At 30.3% G+C, this 13,842-nt stretch overlaps 6 protein-coding genes across 9 annotated transcripts; 2 read left to right on the top strand and 4 right to left on the bottom strand.

Annotated features, from left to right (window-relative positions):
* Window positions 1–447: 447 nt before the first annotated feature.
* LOC114877260 (aspartate--tRNA ligase, cytoplasmic) lies at window positions 448–3,311 on the bottom strand. The gene is made up of 12 exons (XM_029189600.2): window positions 3,129–3,311; window positions 2,852–2,889; window positions 2,686–2,770; window positions 2,419–2,599; window positions 2,248–2,350; window positions 1,856–2,177; window positions 1,598–1,769; window positions 1,396–1,543; window positions 1,128–1,317; window positions 962–1,042; window positions 790–901; window positions 448–714 (listed from the first exon to the last, which is right to left on the bottom strand). Exons 2-12 carry the CDS (start codon window positions 2,887–2,889, stop codon window positions 551–553), a joined length of 1,596 nt encoding a protein of 531 aa, XP_029045433.1. The 5' UTR covers window positions 3,129–3,311; the 3' UTR covers window positions 448–550.
* Window positions 3,312–3,431: 120 nt separating this feature from the next.
* Window positions 3,432–5,515, bottom strand: LOC114877265 (prohibitin-2). Its single transcript, XM_029189612.2, has 6 exons — window positions 5,398–5,515; window positions 4,900–5,162; window positions 4,520–4,837; window positions 4,357–4,434; window positions 4,185–4,281; window positions 3,432–3,937 (listed from the first exon to the last, which is right to left on the bottom strand). The coding sequence occupies exons 1-6, from the start codon at window positions 5,504–5,506 to the stop codon at window positions 3,741–3,743; spliced, it is 1,062 nt and encodes a 353-aa protein (XP_029045445.1). The 5' UTR covers window positions 5,507–5,515; the 3' UTR covers window positions 3,432–3,740.
* A 200-nt stretch (window positions 5,516–5,715) lies between these two features.
* On the top strand, window positions 5,716–7,135 carry LOC114877271 (succinate dehydrogenase cytochrome b560 subunit, mitochondrial-like). Its single transcript, XM_029189626.2, has 5 exons — window positions 5,716–5,910; window positions 5,989–6,045; window positions 6,238–6,434; window positions 6,512–6,654; window positions 6,761–7,135. The coding sequence occupies exons 1-5, from the start codon at window positions 5,891–5,893 to the stop codon at window positions 6,863–6,865; spliced, it is 522 nt and encodes a 173-aa protein (XP_029045459.1). The 5' UTR covers window positions 5,716–5,890; the 3' UTR covers window positions 6,866–7,135.
* LOC114877264 (replication factor C subunit 3) lies at window positions 6,985–9,891 on the bottom strand. 4 transcript variants are annotated; one of them, XM_029189610.2, is made up of 6 exons: window positions 9,756–9,891; window positions 8,451–8,581; window positions 8,178–8,315; window positions 7,931–8,096; window positions 7,536–7,854; window positions 6,985–7,468 (listed from the first exon to the last, which is right to left on the bottom strand). In XM_029189610.2, exons 2-6 carry the CDS (start codon window positions 8,535–8,537, stop codon window positions 7,111–7,113), a joined length of 1,068 nt encoding a protein of 355 aa, XP_029045443.1. In that variant the 5' UTR covers window positions 8,538–8,581; window positions 9,756–9,891; the 3' UTR covers window positions 6,985–7,110. The 4 variants fall into 4 exon arrangements, with proteins under 4 accessions (XP_029045443.1, XP_029045441.1, XP_029045444.1 ...); XM_029189608.2 differs by lacking the exon at window positions 9,756–9,891 and adding an exon at window positions 9,345–9,552; XM_029189611.2 differs by lacking the exon at window positions 9,756–9,891 and adding an exon at window positions 9,394–9,552.
* Window positions 9,183–10,416, top strand: LOC114877268 (bridging integrator 3-like). Its single transcript, XM_029189619.2, has 4 exons — window positions 9,183–9,275; window positions 9,355–9,462; window positions 9,559–9,733; window positions 9,798–10,416. The coding sequence occupies exons 1-4, from the start codon at window positions 9,268–9,270 to the stop codon at window positions 10,305–10,307; spliced, it is 801 nt and encodes a 266-aa protein (XP_029045452.1). The 5' UTR covers window positions 9,183–9,267; the 3' UTR covers window positions 10,308–10,416.
* LOC114877258 (activating signal cointegrator 1 complex subunit 2) lies at window positions 10,372–13,758 on the bottom strand. Its single transcript, XM_029189598.2, has 14 exons — window positions 13,666–13,758; window positions 13,476–13,553; window positions 13,220–13,380; window positions 12,747–13,131; window positions 12,453–12,673; window positions 12,191–12,376; window positions 11,957–12,112; window positions 11,789–11,882; window positions 11,553–11,720; window positions 11,353–11,484; window positions 11,141–11,271; window positions 10,925–11,048; window positions 10,669–10,843; window positions 10,372–10,576 (listed from the first exon to the last, which is right to left on the bottom strand). Exons 1-14 carry the CDS (start codon window positions 13,705–13,707, stop codon window positions 10,437–10,439), a joined length of 2,193 nt encoding a protein of 730 aa, XP_029045431.1. The 5' UTR covers window positions 13,708–13,758; the 3' UTR covers window positions 10,372–10,436.
* Between the last annotated feature and the right edge of the window lie 84 nt (window positions 13,759–13,842).

Below are 13,842 nucleotides of genomic sequence, written 5' to 3'. Positions count from 1 at the left end.
ATCTATACGAAACCGGCTGAAACCACTTGATGAGTAGTTTCCACCTCTTTTTAATAGATGGCGCTGGTGTTTCCTTATTTCCAGTCGATAAGTTATTCCGTCGATAAGTAGTTTCCAACGGTTTTGTATAGATGGCGCTAGAATCGAATTTTTAAAAAATTTCAATTTATAGCGGTGCTTTTAAAATACTAGTTCTGATCTTGACTGATCGAATTTAAGATTCCCCTTTATGGGCGATTTAATTTTGCAATTAAGTTATAATTAATATGTGATGCTACCAAAAGCTTCATAATAAAGCCTTCATCTGGTACGAGATTTTTTCACACGCGGTGTATTCAAAATTAATACCTATAAACCAGGAGCAGATATAGCACTTCCCTGTTCGTAAATTTTACATTCATATGATTACAATATCAATATGATTACTTACAAAGAAATTCTGGGCACTTAAAACTTTTATAAAATTATTTATTTATCAATTAGTGCTAAATAATTGCACAATTATATACGTTATATACTTAAAAATAACATTATATAAGCAGTTTGAAATTTATGGAGTAATACGCTTAGGATCGCGAGGGAACATAGAAACTTTTCTAATATTATCTAAACCAAGATACAACATAACAACACGCTCCATTCCAATCCCACCACCGGCATGAGGAGGGCAACCGTATTTGAACGCATCGATATACGACCTTATCTTTTCTAAGTCTAAAATACAGAAAAAAGAACTGTAGATGTACTGCGTTATAATTATTAACATATAAAAATCAAAAGTATGCGTACCAATTCCATGATGTTTCGCACGTTCGGTAAGAAGTTCAGGATCGTGAATACGTTGCGCTCCTGAAATAATTTCTTCACCGCGCATAAACATATCGTAAGAATTCGATGTTTTCTGTAAGAGAATTAACGGTGTACAATCGCTAAAAAATCACAATAAGTTATGTAAACTCACAGGATTATTAGGATCCGGCATTGTATAAAACGGTCTCACTGCCAACGGATACTTATCCAAGATATAAAAGTCAGTATCGTACTGAAAAGGGATAAATTGAAAAAATAAATTGATATATACAAGCAGTATATTTTGATAATGTAAATAAGGTGCAACGAAACATTACTTTTGCCTTGACAAGTTTACCCAACAGTTTTTCATCTGGTGTAGATAAATCATCTTCTTCGCCTAAAGTTACACCAGCTTCTGCCAATAATTCAATTGCGTCGCTAAATTCTAACTTCAGAGGCGGATCTAAAAACTTGAAAGGCTCGACATTATATTGTTGACGAACGGCCTCGATATCAGCAGCGTAACTGAAAATAAGTTTGATAAAAAGATTCTAATACACTTAAAAAACAATTTTCAACGTTTAATAAACAATTTTTACTAACTTGTCGCGAAGACCTTTAAACATCTCGGTAAATAACTGCCCAATAGTATCAATTACTTCATGATAATGATATTTGAATGCCATTTCTAAATCCAATCCAACAAATTCCGTTAAGTGCCTATGTGTATTGGAATCTTCAGCTCTAAAAACTATTACAAATAATTGTAATACATAATAAATATAAATGATAAATGGTAAATTACCTGCTCCTACAGTAAAAACCTTGTCGAAATCGGCTGCTATCGCCATTTGCTTGTAAAGTTGAGGAGACTGTGCTAGATAAGCATTTCCTTTAAAATATGACACCGTAAATACATTTGCTCCACCTTCACTTGCTGCAGATATGATTTTTGGTGTATGAATTTCAACAAAACCCTATTAATAAAATGCAAAGCATGCAATTTCATATAATTGTAATAGTTTAATAAGAAAGTTATTACACTGTTTCACTATCTACTTACTTTACTTGTGAGAATGTCTCTGAATAATTTACAAATGCCTGCTTCTACTCTGTATATAGCTTGATTAGCTGGAGTCCTGAGATCTAAGACTCTATTATCTAATCTAGTGTCTTGATTTACTTTGATATTAAGAGTATTTTCATCTGCTTCTGTTACAGGTCTTGATGCATCTTCAATTTGTAAAGGTAACTGTGGTTTTGCAGCACTTACTACAAAAACTTTTTCGATATGAACCTCTACATCTTTCTGTGTACATGATTCAATTTTAGAAGGCACACGTTTTACGACTGCTTCTACATCCACAATTGATTCTTTAGTAATACTATAAAATTACTTTGTTAAATATGAAAGGATATTGATGTAGTAGTTATTTTATTATTTTTATAACTTACTTAGATATAAATTTAATCATTTGCTTGCTAATTGTTTCATTTACTGCAGCTAAACCTTGCACTGTAGATGATTGTTGTCTTAAAACAATAAAACACTGTTTACCTGTAAAAATATATTGTACATATTTTGATTCAATAGATAAGTAAATAACATATGATGTAATAACATACCTTTGGCACGACTAGTGTGCAAACGACCTCTCAGCCATACAGTCTGATTCTCTAGCTCAGGGTTCAAATTTTTAATGTCAATAAATTTTCTCTCTGAGTATTTTTCTTTACTTTGTATCAACCCCATCTCTCCATATTTTCCAACTGATACATCTTCTTGATTCATTTCTTGTTGAGCTTGCTGTGTAGATATATTTAAACATACTTTGTTACTAAATAAAATTATGTATTATATAAAATTAATTAACATAAAATAACTTATTTTACATTTTGAACTTTACGTTCAGCTTTCTTTGCTGCTTTCTCTGCTTCTTTCTGTTGTTTCTTAAGAGCCTTCTTAGACAGCTCATCTCTTTGTTTTTAAGAGAAAAAAGGTATTTTTAAAATATAGTTGAATTCCATAAAGTTTTGGGAAACATATGATTTGCCTTACCCTCCTGAAGATGACTCCATACTTTTATCTTCTCCCATCTATAAAAATGATGTAATATCACTTCAGTAGAATATAATAACATATATATGTACAAAAAGTACATAAATAGTATAATGTATGTATAATATTATATACTTCAAATGTAAATGTAATAGATCATACTCTTTTATGAAGAATACTTCATAAAAAACAGATAGAAGTAAAGGTTAACTCGAAAATATGACCCATATGATAATATTTACATAAATATATATATTGTTGTTTGAAAAATACGTACCTTTAGTGTATTTCAATCGAAATATACTAGAAGAAAATATTAAAAACAGATTATATTATAAGAAATTATTTATTTTACGTGTGAACACTTTAAAAGCTGCCGGAAATTTATCGCGTAGCTCCAAAGTATCTTTTGAAATTATCTAATGTTTTATTCTTTTCTATCATTAATTAAAACTTCAGATACACCGACTTATTAGTATTGGTAACAAACTATAATTAAATTGTACTAATTCCAACAAAATGATATTTTTAATAAAAAATAGTTCATAAATTTTATTGTTTATATAAGTGTTATAAATCCCTTAAAGTAGCTTTTGGTTTAACAAAATTTTTATAGAAACATCTATATACATTAAAATGACAAAACATGAATAGTACTTATGTGGAAAGTTCATAGTAAAGATATATAATAAACTGTACCCAGATTTTAAAACTTGCAAAAATGAAATTTTTTTTAATTATTGAGATAATCGTTCATATGATTAAAAAACAGGTTGTTTTATTTTGCAGCTTCGACAAAATGAGGATAATAGATTGGATAAGGAACGTGTTAGAAAAGACGAGCTCGCATCGCAAAATCTCTTTGAAGCCTAAAATTGAAATTTTGAATTTATGATACTATAATTTTTGCTCCATTATCTGCTGAATCCAATAAAATACTTATTTGTTCTTCTGGAGGTATTGATACAGATGATTTAATCAATGGATTTTCGTAATTTTTCACTGTCGGCTGATGGTCGGACACTAAAGATTTCATTGCGCTTTGCGTAGCATCATTCCAGTTTTTCGGGCTCGTCCTTTCAAGACCTAGAAACACACGAACTCGAGATTTTCGAGCGAGCTTCATCGTCGTACAGGATATAAAGATTGAAACATGAATATGTATAATGATATCTTTATATCTACAGCCATCTAATATATCTTATTAACAATAATTGTTTTTCTTAATTACAATGTAGCATTAAAAATCATTTGGAGTTATACAAAATTAAACATAACAAAAAAGAAAATAAATGCATGAAAAAATATGCCTGTATTTGTCTTTATTTCTTACTTTTTAATTTGTCTGATGCAACATCAAATGCTGGATCTTGAATATTCAACATCAAACTGTTACCGCTAAGGTATAGACGATTCGGAGAGTTTGCGATCTGAAACGAAAATTATTTTTAGACTGTAATTATTCTTTAAATTATCAGAAACAATACAATTTTTACATTAATTACCATGCGAGAAATAGTTTGCGCTGCTCGAATTTTTCTCAACTTTAAATAACCAGGATTTTGACTAAGAGCTAAACCAAGGTACACAGGAGTTAAGGATAATTGTATCTAAACGTGTGATAATAAAAATGTATGAATATGATTATGTTAGTTTTTAAAAGGATATCATTTTAGCTGCTTCTGCTTCACCCTCAGCCTGAACAATTTTCTGCTGCTTTTCTTGTATCGCTTTTTCTACAAAGAAAGCTGCTCTTTGTGCCTCCTGCTGGGCAACCTGTTTAGATTCTACAGCAGCAGTATATTCTTTACCAAAGCTTAATTCAGTTATTGATACATCATCCAAAACAATGTTAAAATCCCTAGCACGTTCGGTTAATTCTTTTCTTACCATATTTGATACTTGCTGTCTTTGTGTAATAAGCTGAGATGCATTAAACTTTGCAACCACTGATTTTAATACTTCATTACAAATACTTGGTAAGACCTATAACATATTTCTCTTATTGAAATAAAATGTAACAACATTACAATAATATTTTCACTTACCTTTTCATCATAATCAAGACCTAAGTTACGGTACACTATAGGTAATTTACTTGCATCAGGCCTAGAAAGTACACGAAGAGAAATATTAACCATTTGTAAATCTTTAGATCCTGTAGGTGAAGATAATTTTCTAGGTCTGCTCCTAATATCATAAATAATTGGCCAATGGAACCATGGAACACGGAAATGAAGGCCTTCAGTCCTGATTTCTTCTTGAATACCTCCCAAACGGGAAAATATAATTGCTCTGTGACCAGCATCCACTGAAAAAAAATACACTTATGTATTGAAAAGTATTTAAAAGTAACTATTGCTATAAGTATCATGAAATAATACTTCAAATATATTCCAATAGAACTAAGTAATTAAAGAAAAAAGTGGAAAAGTGTTTCTTAATCCACTGCTGATTTATGGTATGAAATATAATAATTTAGTACATATATAATAAACGGTTTTTTACGTAGAACTGTATTAGTTATTAAAATGCAGATAACAAACCAGTATACATGGACTTCGAGATACCATAAGCAGCCATGCCGGCTGCCGCAAGACACGAAACCCCAAGGGACATCCCATTTGGAGCTTTCGGTATCTTAATATCAATCATTTTATTTTATATTAATAGTTGCCGTTAAAATAAAAATTGATCTCTTGTAACAAAATATATCCTAACGTGGTTGAAATCAAAACCTATGATAACGATCTTCGGTTGAAAATGGAAAGCACAGTTTAGAATATGTAAAGCAGAACACGGTAGAGGGAGTCCGCAGCTATTTTACCACAGACGAGATATAAGATAGAGCAACAACCCGATGTTATTTACATTATTTTATTTTTCATATGAGATAATATTTGTTTCTTTTATCTGATCTGTTAAGTAGAGCTTATGTAATTTATCTGTAAGAACCAAAATAAAAAAATTATAATTCGTAACTTTGTCACGTGGATAAAACGTTCATTTGTGTAATTAAAAGTACAGAATACAAGAAGCATGGCGCTGTGTTATACGAGGTAACAAATTATAGCCTACATTTTTATAATATTTTATTGTATTCAAGAATTATATGACAATAATTTGATGTTTTTCAGACTGCTATGTCGCCGTACTGTCGATTTGCGTAATTTTCGAAATTTATATACGTGCAGGTAAAATGTTATGTAATATGTTATACCCTTCGTTTTAGTTAAATGTCACTTATGTTTTCAATATATTTTAATCTGTTGCTTGCATTGACATAAGTTAGAATTAATTAAACTATTTGTCTTTTAGTATTTGCTACATATCAGATTTTGTATTTATGAAATATAGACAACAATTATTGAAATAAATTCTTTTAGCCCACGTAATGTTGCCATCTCAGCACCATGTATGGGAAGCACAATTTGTGAATCTCATGATGAGAGAAATATGCGCCTAAAGAGACCTATGTCACCACACTTGACTATTTATCAAGTTCAAATAACATCACTTCTTTCCATTACGCATCGTACAACAGGCCTAATATTGTCAAGTTATGCAATGATGCTTGGTTTAGGTAAAATTCTTTTTTAATCTCAGCATGAAAATGAAGAAAAACTGTTTTCAAATCAATAATTTATATTATAATTACAGGAACATTACTTATCCCTGGAGGTATTCCTTGCCTTATAGAAATGATTTCAGATTTAGGTTTATCAGCTCCTATTCTTTTCGTTGGCAAAACTTTACTAGCTCTTCCTGCTACTTACCATACACTCAATGGATTTCGTCATTTGGTAATATAGATCTTAAAAAGATTGATGTCAACTAATAATTAAATAATTAGTATAGTTCTTTCTTAGCATTAATTAATATTTAAATTTTCATTGTTACACTTTGCAGTTTTGGGATTTAGGAATGTTCCTTACAATTAAAGAAGTATATAGTACTGGATACGCAGTGACTGCATTGTCTGCAATTGCTGCTGTTCTTCTTGCTGCATTGTAAGTTTCATCAATTACATTGTCATACAATTTTTACTGAAAATTAACTGTATTATCAGATCAATTTGTCCAACAAATTGTACAAAATTTAGAGTAAAACATTAGAATAACAAATCTAAAAAATACAGATTGTTATTAGTTACTTTATAAATAATAAATACATATGATTTAGAAATATAAGAACTTATTTAACAAATTTGTATTTGCATAATTGTATTTAAAATGTATGTAAGTACATAAATTAATGTATTAAACAAAGCCTTCAAGAGATGAATCAATGAATTTTTTATAAATTGCCATAAACCGCGCGACAAATGCTTCCAAGTGAAAAATTGATTTTGATCCTCTATGCATTTTATGTTCGTATTCAGCCGCAACAGTTGCGATTTCAATTTTTAGCTGAAGATCACAATTTTTTATACATTCTTGTAAAAGACCTTTAAATATTAAATCACAGGGTATAGCATGGGTAAGTAATTCATAAAGTCTGTTTCTTATTTCAAGAAGTTTCTTGGGACTCTGTTCACTGACCATCATATTAGCTGTATTACGAATATATACTTGCCAATCTGGATCTGCAATTTTTTGATCTGCAGTAAATGGATACCTAATAAAAAACAATTAATGAAACACTAAAATTTGTATTACATTCATAGACATTTGGACATACTTACTGTTCAACCTTACAAGCTTCAAGCATTAATATCGCTCTTCTAAGATTTCTACCACTAGCTTCAGCTACTCTGGTAGCTAATTCATTTGGTAAAGTTAAACCTTCACGTTTACAAATTAAATACAAAATATTTCTTATATCTGATACTGTTGGAGCTGGTACCCTAATTCCTAAACACCTTGATCTAATAGCTGGTAAAACTCGTGATGTTGAATTTGCACAAAGTATTAGTCTACATGTAGCAACATACTTTTCCATTGTTCTTCTAAGAGCATGCTGTGCATCTTTTGTAAGTTGGTCCACATTAGTTAACAATACCACTAATATCAATTTATTATGATTAAAAGAACATGAAAACAATTGTATAATGGTATTAGTTTTAACTTTAATATTTACCTTTAAATTCTCTTTGTCCACTTGGATCTATTTGATGAGTTTGAGCAGTAGTTTTTACCAAATCCATTACTACAACTCTATCATATATACCCACATCACTGGGGTTTACCTCAATGTGATAGTTACTACTTATTGTTGTTATCTCTAGCTTCTTTTTAGATGGTGTCTAAAAATATAGATATGTTAATTATTCACAAAATCAATAATTAAAAGATTGTATATTTTGATAAAAGCAAATATAAGATACTTCAAATGTCATAGATTCCATCCTCAGCTTCTCAACTCCATTTCCATACAATTCTTTTATGATACATAGTATACGAGTTTTCTTTCCTGCACCTGATGGTCCATACACTAATAAATGCGGAAAATCACCTTTTTTTACCTATAATTATGATATAAAAATAACTGATAAAAATAAAGTCTTTGGGGTAGTTAAAAACGTAAGTTCATAACAAATAATGGCGCGTTTTCCATATAACCTTTTCAATTCATGTAATGTTATGATATAAGTTATTACCATATTTCTCAAGTATTCTGCTTGTTCTTGATGATAATCCAATTTCCCGAGTGTTGTCGGGCGATATTTATCCACCCACAAGCTCATATTTGCTTAAATGTTGTAGAATCTGACTTGGTTTATGATTTTACCTATTATGAATTGTTATTAAATATCACATTCTAATAATGTATTTTTATTTCGAATATATATACTTTATAAGAAATAAAATATTTTATTCAATTATTTACGTATTTCAACAATTATGAACTAAAGAGAGAATACGAATATGTTCTGCGAAATAAATGTGACGACTTTAAAAGCGCGCGAAACTAAACAGCCGCACGTAAATATACATATACACATATATAGATATAGAACAGTTTCTGTATGTGTTAATTGAAATTTTTAGATAATTAATTATAGAAATTGTTAATAATATAACAGCAATATGTTTACATCGTACCGCAATATTGTATATCGATAATTTTGGAATTGCTATTTATTTCTACTGTATGCAATTAATTAATTAATTAGCATTCAGCCATTTTTTATTAAGAATATTAATGAAGCGCCTAGATAATTATCTTCATTTAGGTTTAAACATTAAATTGATATACTACAAGTGCTATTTTACGGTACTTTTATGTCATAAAATCATGCGATAAGATCCCATCTATCAGATAACGTTGTCAAATTTTTAAAACTTGGCCGCTAAGCGTTATCGATGGTGTACATTAGTGTGATGCTTTTTTAATTAATAATTGTGATAATTTTAAGTAAACTGACTTTAATCAAGGAAAGATAATAATATGATGATTTAATTTATAAAAAGAATATGACGTGGTAAGTGTAAGTCATATTGCATAAGATGTTTTGATAACCTAAAAAGTTAATATGACAATTTTGAATTACATTTATACAGGAATCCTTTAAAGAAAAATCATTTGACACAAAGACCTACACCAGCACCTCCTTTGTTATCTCATACAGAAGATAGAGAGCTTGATGTTGCCGTTCAAAAGCTCATTTAGTATGTAATGACTGCAATCTAATTTGTCCTACAGATTATTAAAGAGTATTTACATATTATACATATTCTTATATAATTTTCAATTTTATATTTAAGTGTTGAAGACACAATTAGAAAGCTAACAAAAGAAATGAAAAGGTACATAGAGTCTGTAGTAAACTTGGATCGAGCAGATCAGAGATTAACACTAAATTTGACAACTTGTGGCTTAGCGCATCTTAGCGACGAATTTAGAAAAGTAGTAGAAGATTATCATTCAGTCACAACACAGGTACGTTTATAAGAATACTTTCCTTTAATGTAGAGCAGAATGAAGATTTTTATGTTTGTAACAGGTTGGAAAAACTGTGCAAGAAATGGCAGTACTTTGTCAGAAAACTTTTATAGAACCTTTAAAAAAGTTACGAGACGAGTTTGTTTTAATAGCTGTAGGAATAGCCAAACGAGAGGAGTTGGTAACTGCTTGGAAATACTCTTATAATCGCGTGAAAAAGTTGCAAGAGAAAAAAGATAGAACCGCTAGTCATATTGCGAAATTAGAAAGAGAACGTCGAGCTGAAGAAGCTGCTGCTAAGGATTTAAAGACTGTACATGCTCAATTACTTGTAGAACTACCCTTATTTTTAGATAAGAGATTAGAATACATTAAGCCTAGTGTACATGCTTTAATCATGATACAGTTAGATTACTATGGAAATACAACACAATTATTTACACATTTAATGCCAGTTCCAAATGCTTCAGGATCCCCGTCTAGCGCTATGATGCCTGAACACGAATATCAACAAGCAGTGTCTAATCAAATGAATAGAATAAGAGCTCTTACCATTGTTAAAGATCACTGAAGATCGTAAGGATCGTTACAGCAATAATACAGTATGACGTGTAGGGGTTCAGGTACTATGGAGGTATGGGTACGAATGTATTTATCACATGGCAGTATTTACACTGTTATTGTAAAAGTATAAGTAGATTTAAGATGGAATCATTCCTTGATTTCGTTTGTGCTGAGCACCAGAACGACGATTATGATTAGCTCGCGTCGATTTATGGGCATTCTTTTGTTGCCTGTTGTGCACGACGTTCTTCTCTTGCCCTCGCCCTTTTGGTTTACCTATGTATGATGCAATAATAACAACTGTTATAATATTTGTAACGCCACTTTACTGCGCTACACAAATGCTGTACGCAAATTAAAAAGCATACCAGTTACATTTGGTGTAGATTTTCCGCCTCGCATTGCTTGCCTTCGTTGTTCAGCTCTAGCACGTAGTTCTTCCGGATTCTGTACAAAGTGATCTTTTCCATTTTCTACCGCCGTCTCTTCGTCCTCTGATTCCGATTCATCTACAGTTTCTACCTTCTTCTTTCCAAGAAGCACCTAAAATTATTGCTCGTTTTAAAAATGATTGTAACTAATACTTGTTAGTAATAAATGTGTTATATATTTATAAATACTAACTCTTGGTGTAGTGAACGGTCTTGAATCTATTTCAACGGAATTGTCTTGTGCGTTGCCGCGTATATCACGATTGTCGTACGTATCGTCGTACTCATCTTCGTAATCGTCTAAGACAAGGCTGAAACTGTAATATATTTTTTGTTAGACTCAATAAAAATATTTTTATATGTTGTGCGTATTAACGAGTAAATAATTATTCAGTTCCTGAACGCTTACTTCTTAGTTATATAATCCTTTGGTACTTCAACAATTTCGCGAGTTTTGACGCGAACGGTATCATCGATATAATCCTCAAACATACTAAGGCTTTCAATGTTAGAAATCAGGTTATCATTATTTACAGTCTCCTAAAAGAATAACACATATTTGCATCTACATTGTGTAAAATATTAAAGTTTATCTTTGTATAATAAACGAAATTTATTTACCATGTAACTTGGTAGTGCATTATTTATTGAAGCTTCTGAATCTTTCAATTTCTGCAACTCAGGTGGTAATGTTTCTTCTAATACAGCATTTATCACAGATGCAGCATTATAATCGTAATGATCCAAACACAACTGTAAAATGTTAAACATGTTCTTGCAATCCACTTCTTTATTATTTATTAAAGTATCGAAATCGTTACCTCAATAAAACGTTCATCTAGATTGCATAAAATATCCTTAACTTCCGAGATAAGAGATACTAATTTAACAGAATCCTCTTTTATAGACATTTTTTTCTTATTTGATGAGTTTGTATTATTGGATGTGATTGCTTGCCTTGTAACACCACTAGGTCCAGCAACTGCTTCCTATAAAAGACAAATATGTAAAAATCATATGGAAATGATATTGATTTGTATTTTTTTCGTTAACTTACATTGACATTATTAGATAAAGTAACAGGTGAAGTACTTGATTTGCCAGTAACTACGTTCACCGATTGTAATACATAGTCATACTTTATTTTATCACTGAATATTTGTTAAGTATTAAAAAGAATGTATGCTCATAATCGTTTTAAATATATCGTATCAGAAAAGGATACAATTCAGGACAAATATTTAATAACATCATTAAATCTTGTTGAACGGGATAAAATCGATCGTAATCTGTAATGAATTCTTTTTCAGAACTGGCATTGGCTAAAAGGTTGATATAGTCATCCATTCGTTCTTTTATCTCTGCTTCCGAAATTGTGTTTCTATGCATAATTTTAATTATGTTCGTAAACTTTATATTAATTAAAACACATAATAAACTTTTACATCTTTTAACTTACAAATTTTCATGGGTATTCAATACAGGCTCGTATATAATAACGCGGTAAAGGTTTAGAAGTTCGATCCTTGTTACATCCAAACGATGTTTCAATTCCATGTATTTCGGCATGTTCTCTTCATTATATGCAAGTTTGTCTAACGTTTTATACATTTCAGGTATTGTATTCCCATATATTGAAACGATTCTAATTATTGTTAAATGATAAGATATGAATAAAAAAGTTTTTGGAAACAAACAACAGTATAAATTTAAGCACTTACTTATTCATAAAATCCTCTGTGTGAAATATACTCACTGCAGGAGGATGATTTTTTAAAAATATACTGATTGTTGATGATATATCTAGCACATATAACGTCATATCTTCTAAATTACATAGTGTAAGTTTTGGAGTAGGTCTGTATCTTTCTGACAATGAAACTGCTTCATTGGTATATCCAGTGGAATAATTATCAAACTTCCTTTCAACATTTTCAAGAGCCTAAACTAACAATACTCATGTTTAGTTCTACTTTTATATAATATTAATTAGTCTGTATATATTAATATGTCACCTCTATGAAACAAGGAACAGCTCCTTGAAGATCAATATTGTATCGTGGTTCTAATGTAAATAAACAATTTAAAAGTTTCCCGATTATTTTTTCGTTTTCTCGTCCGTAAAGTTGACAGAGATCTAAGATAATTGGTACCGTAAATATGTAGTTCTCATACAATAAATTTCCAAGAAATGGACGGCTCATATGTTCTTCTTCGCTCTCCTTGTTTGTTACAAGTCTTGTGAAAACCATAAGAACATAACGGTGGAGTGCCTCTAAGAGTTTTAACATTTCAGGACAATTTGGAAAACTTTCTAAAGCATAAAATGGTGGAGCTTCTTGTAAAAAAGATACCAATACATCTATGATTGACGTATTGAATAAAATGTTTGACCAGAATCTAAATAAAAACGAAATATGAAACATGACACAGGAAAGTATACACTTGTAATAAATTACTACCTTATTAATTTACTAATTATATTTACCTATAATAAGGAAGACTAAGTAACCATTTTAAATCATTAATAATATAATTGACAATATTCATCCAGTGTTCTTTTGCCCCCATAATTTCAGTTCCATCATCGTCGTATATAGCAGGAGCCTCATAATGCAAGAAATAACGATCACTTGCCCATCTTTTGTTCTAAAAAATTAGTAAAAAAGAAAATATGTTTCAAAGTTTTAAACGTAATTAAAATATACGCATCTTCAGATGTGTACTGCTTTTTATAAACATACCAAAGCGTTAACGTGTCCAACGATTCCTTCGGTTTTGATTTTTAATTTTAATTCCTCCAACGGTAGAAGATCAGGATTCTATTAAACATACAAAATAATTATGTGATATAACAATTATAATCAACCTAACCCTATACTGTTAATAATTTTATATTTAGAAACTGTGTAAAAATAATTGGAAATATGTTACCTCGTAGGGATCCATGTTCTCGTGTAATTCATTTTCCGTCATAAATACTTTTAAGCGTCGTTAAACAATTGAAGATATAATAAATTAATTGTTAACCAATACGCTTTCGATAACGCACGGTGTAAATGCGATTGTCTTTTCACCGACTAACCGTCAAATTTCAAGAGCATGCACATC

This window comes from Osmia bicornis, chromosome 10 (assembly GCF_907164935.1).
Source record: "Osmia bicornis bicornis chromosome 10, iOsmBic2.1, whole genome shotgun sequence".
Classification (NCBI taxonomy): domain Eukaryota; kingdom Metazoa; phylum Arthropoda; class Insecta; order Hymenoptera; family Megachilidae; genus Osmia; species Osmia bicornis.
Note: the sequence above shows the minus strand (reverse complement) of the source record. Positions and strands in the feature narration are given on the sequence as shown.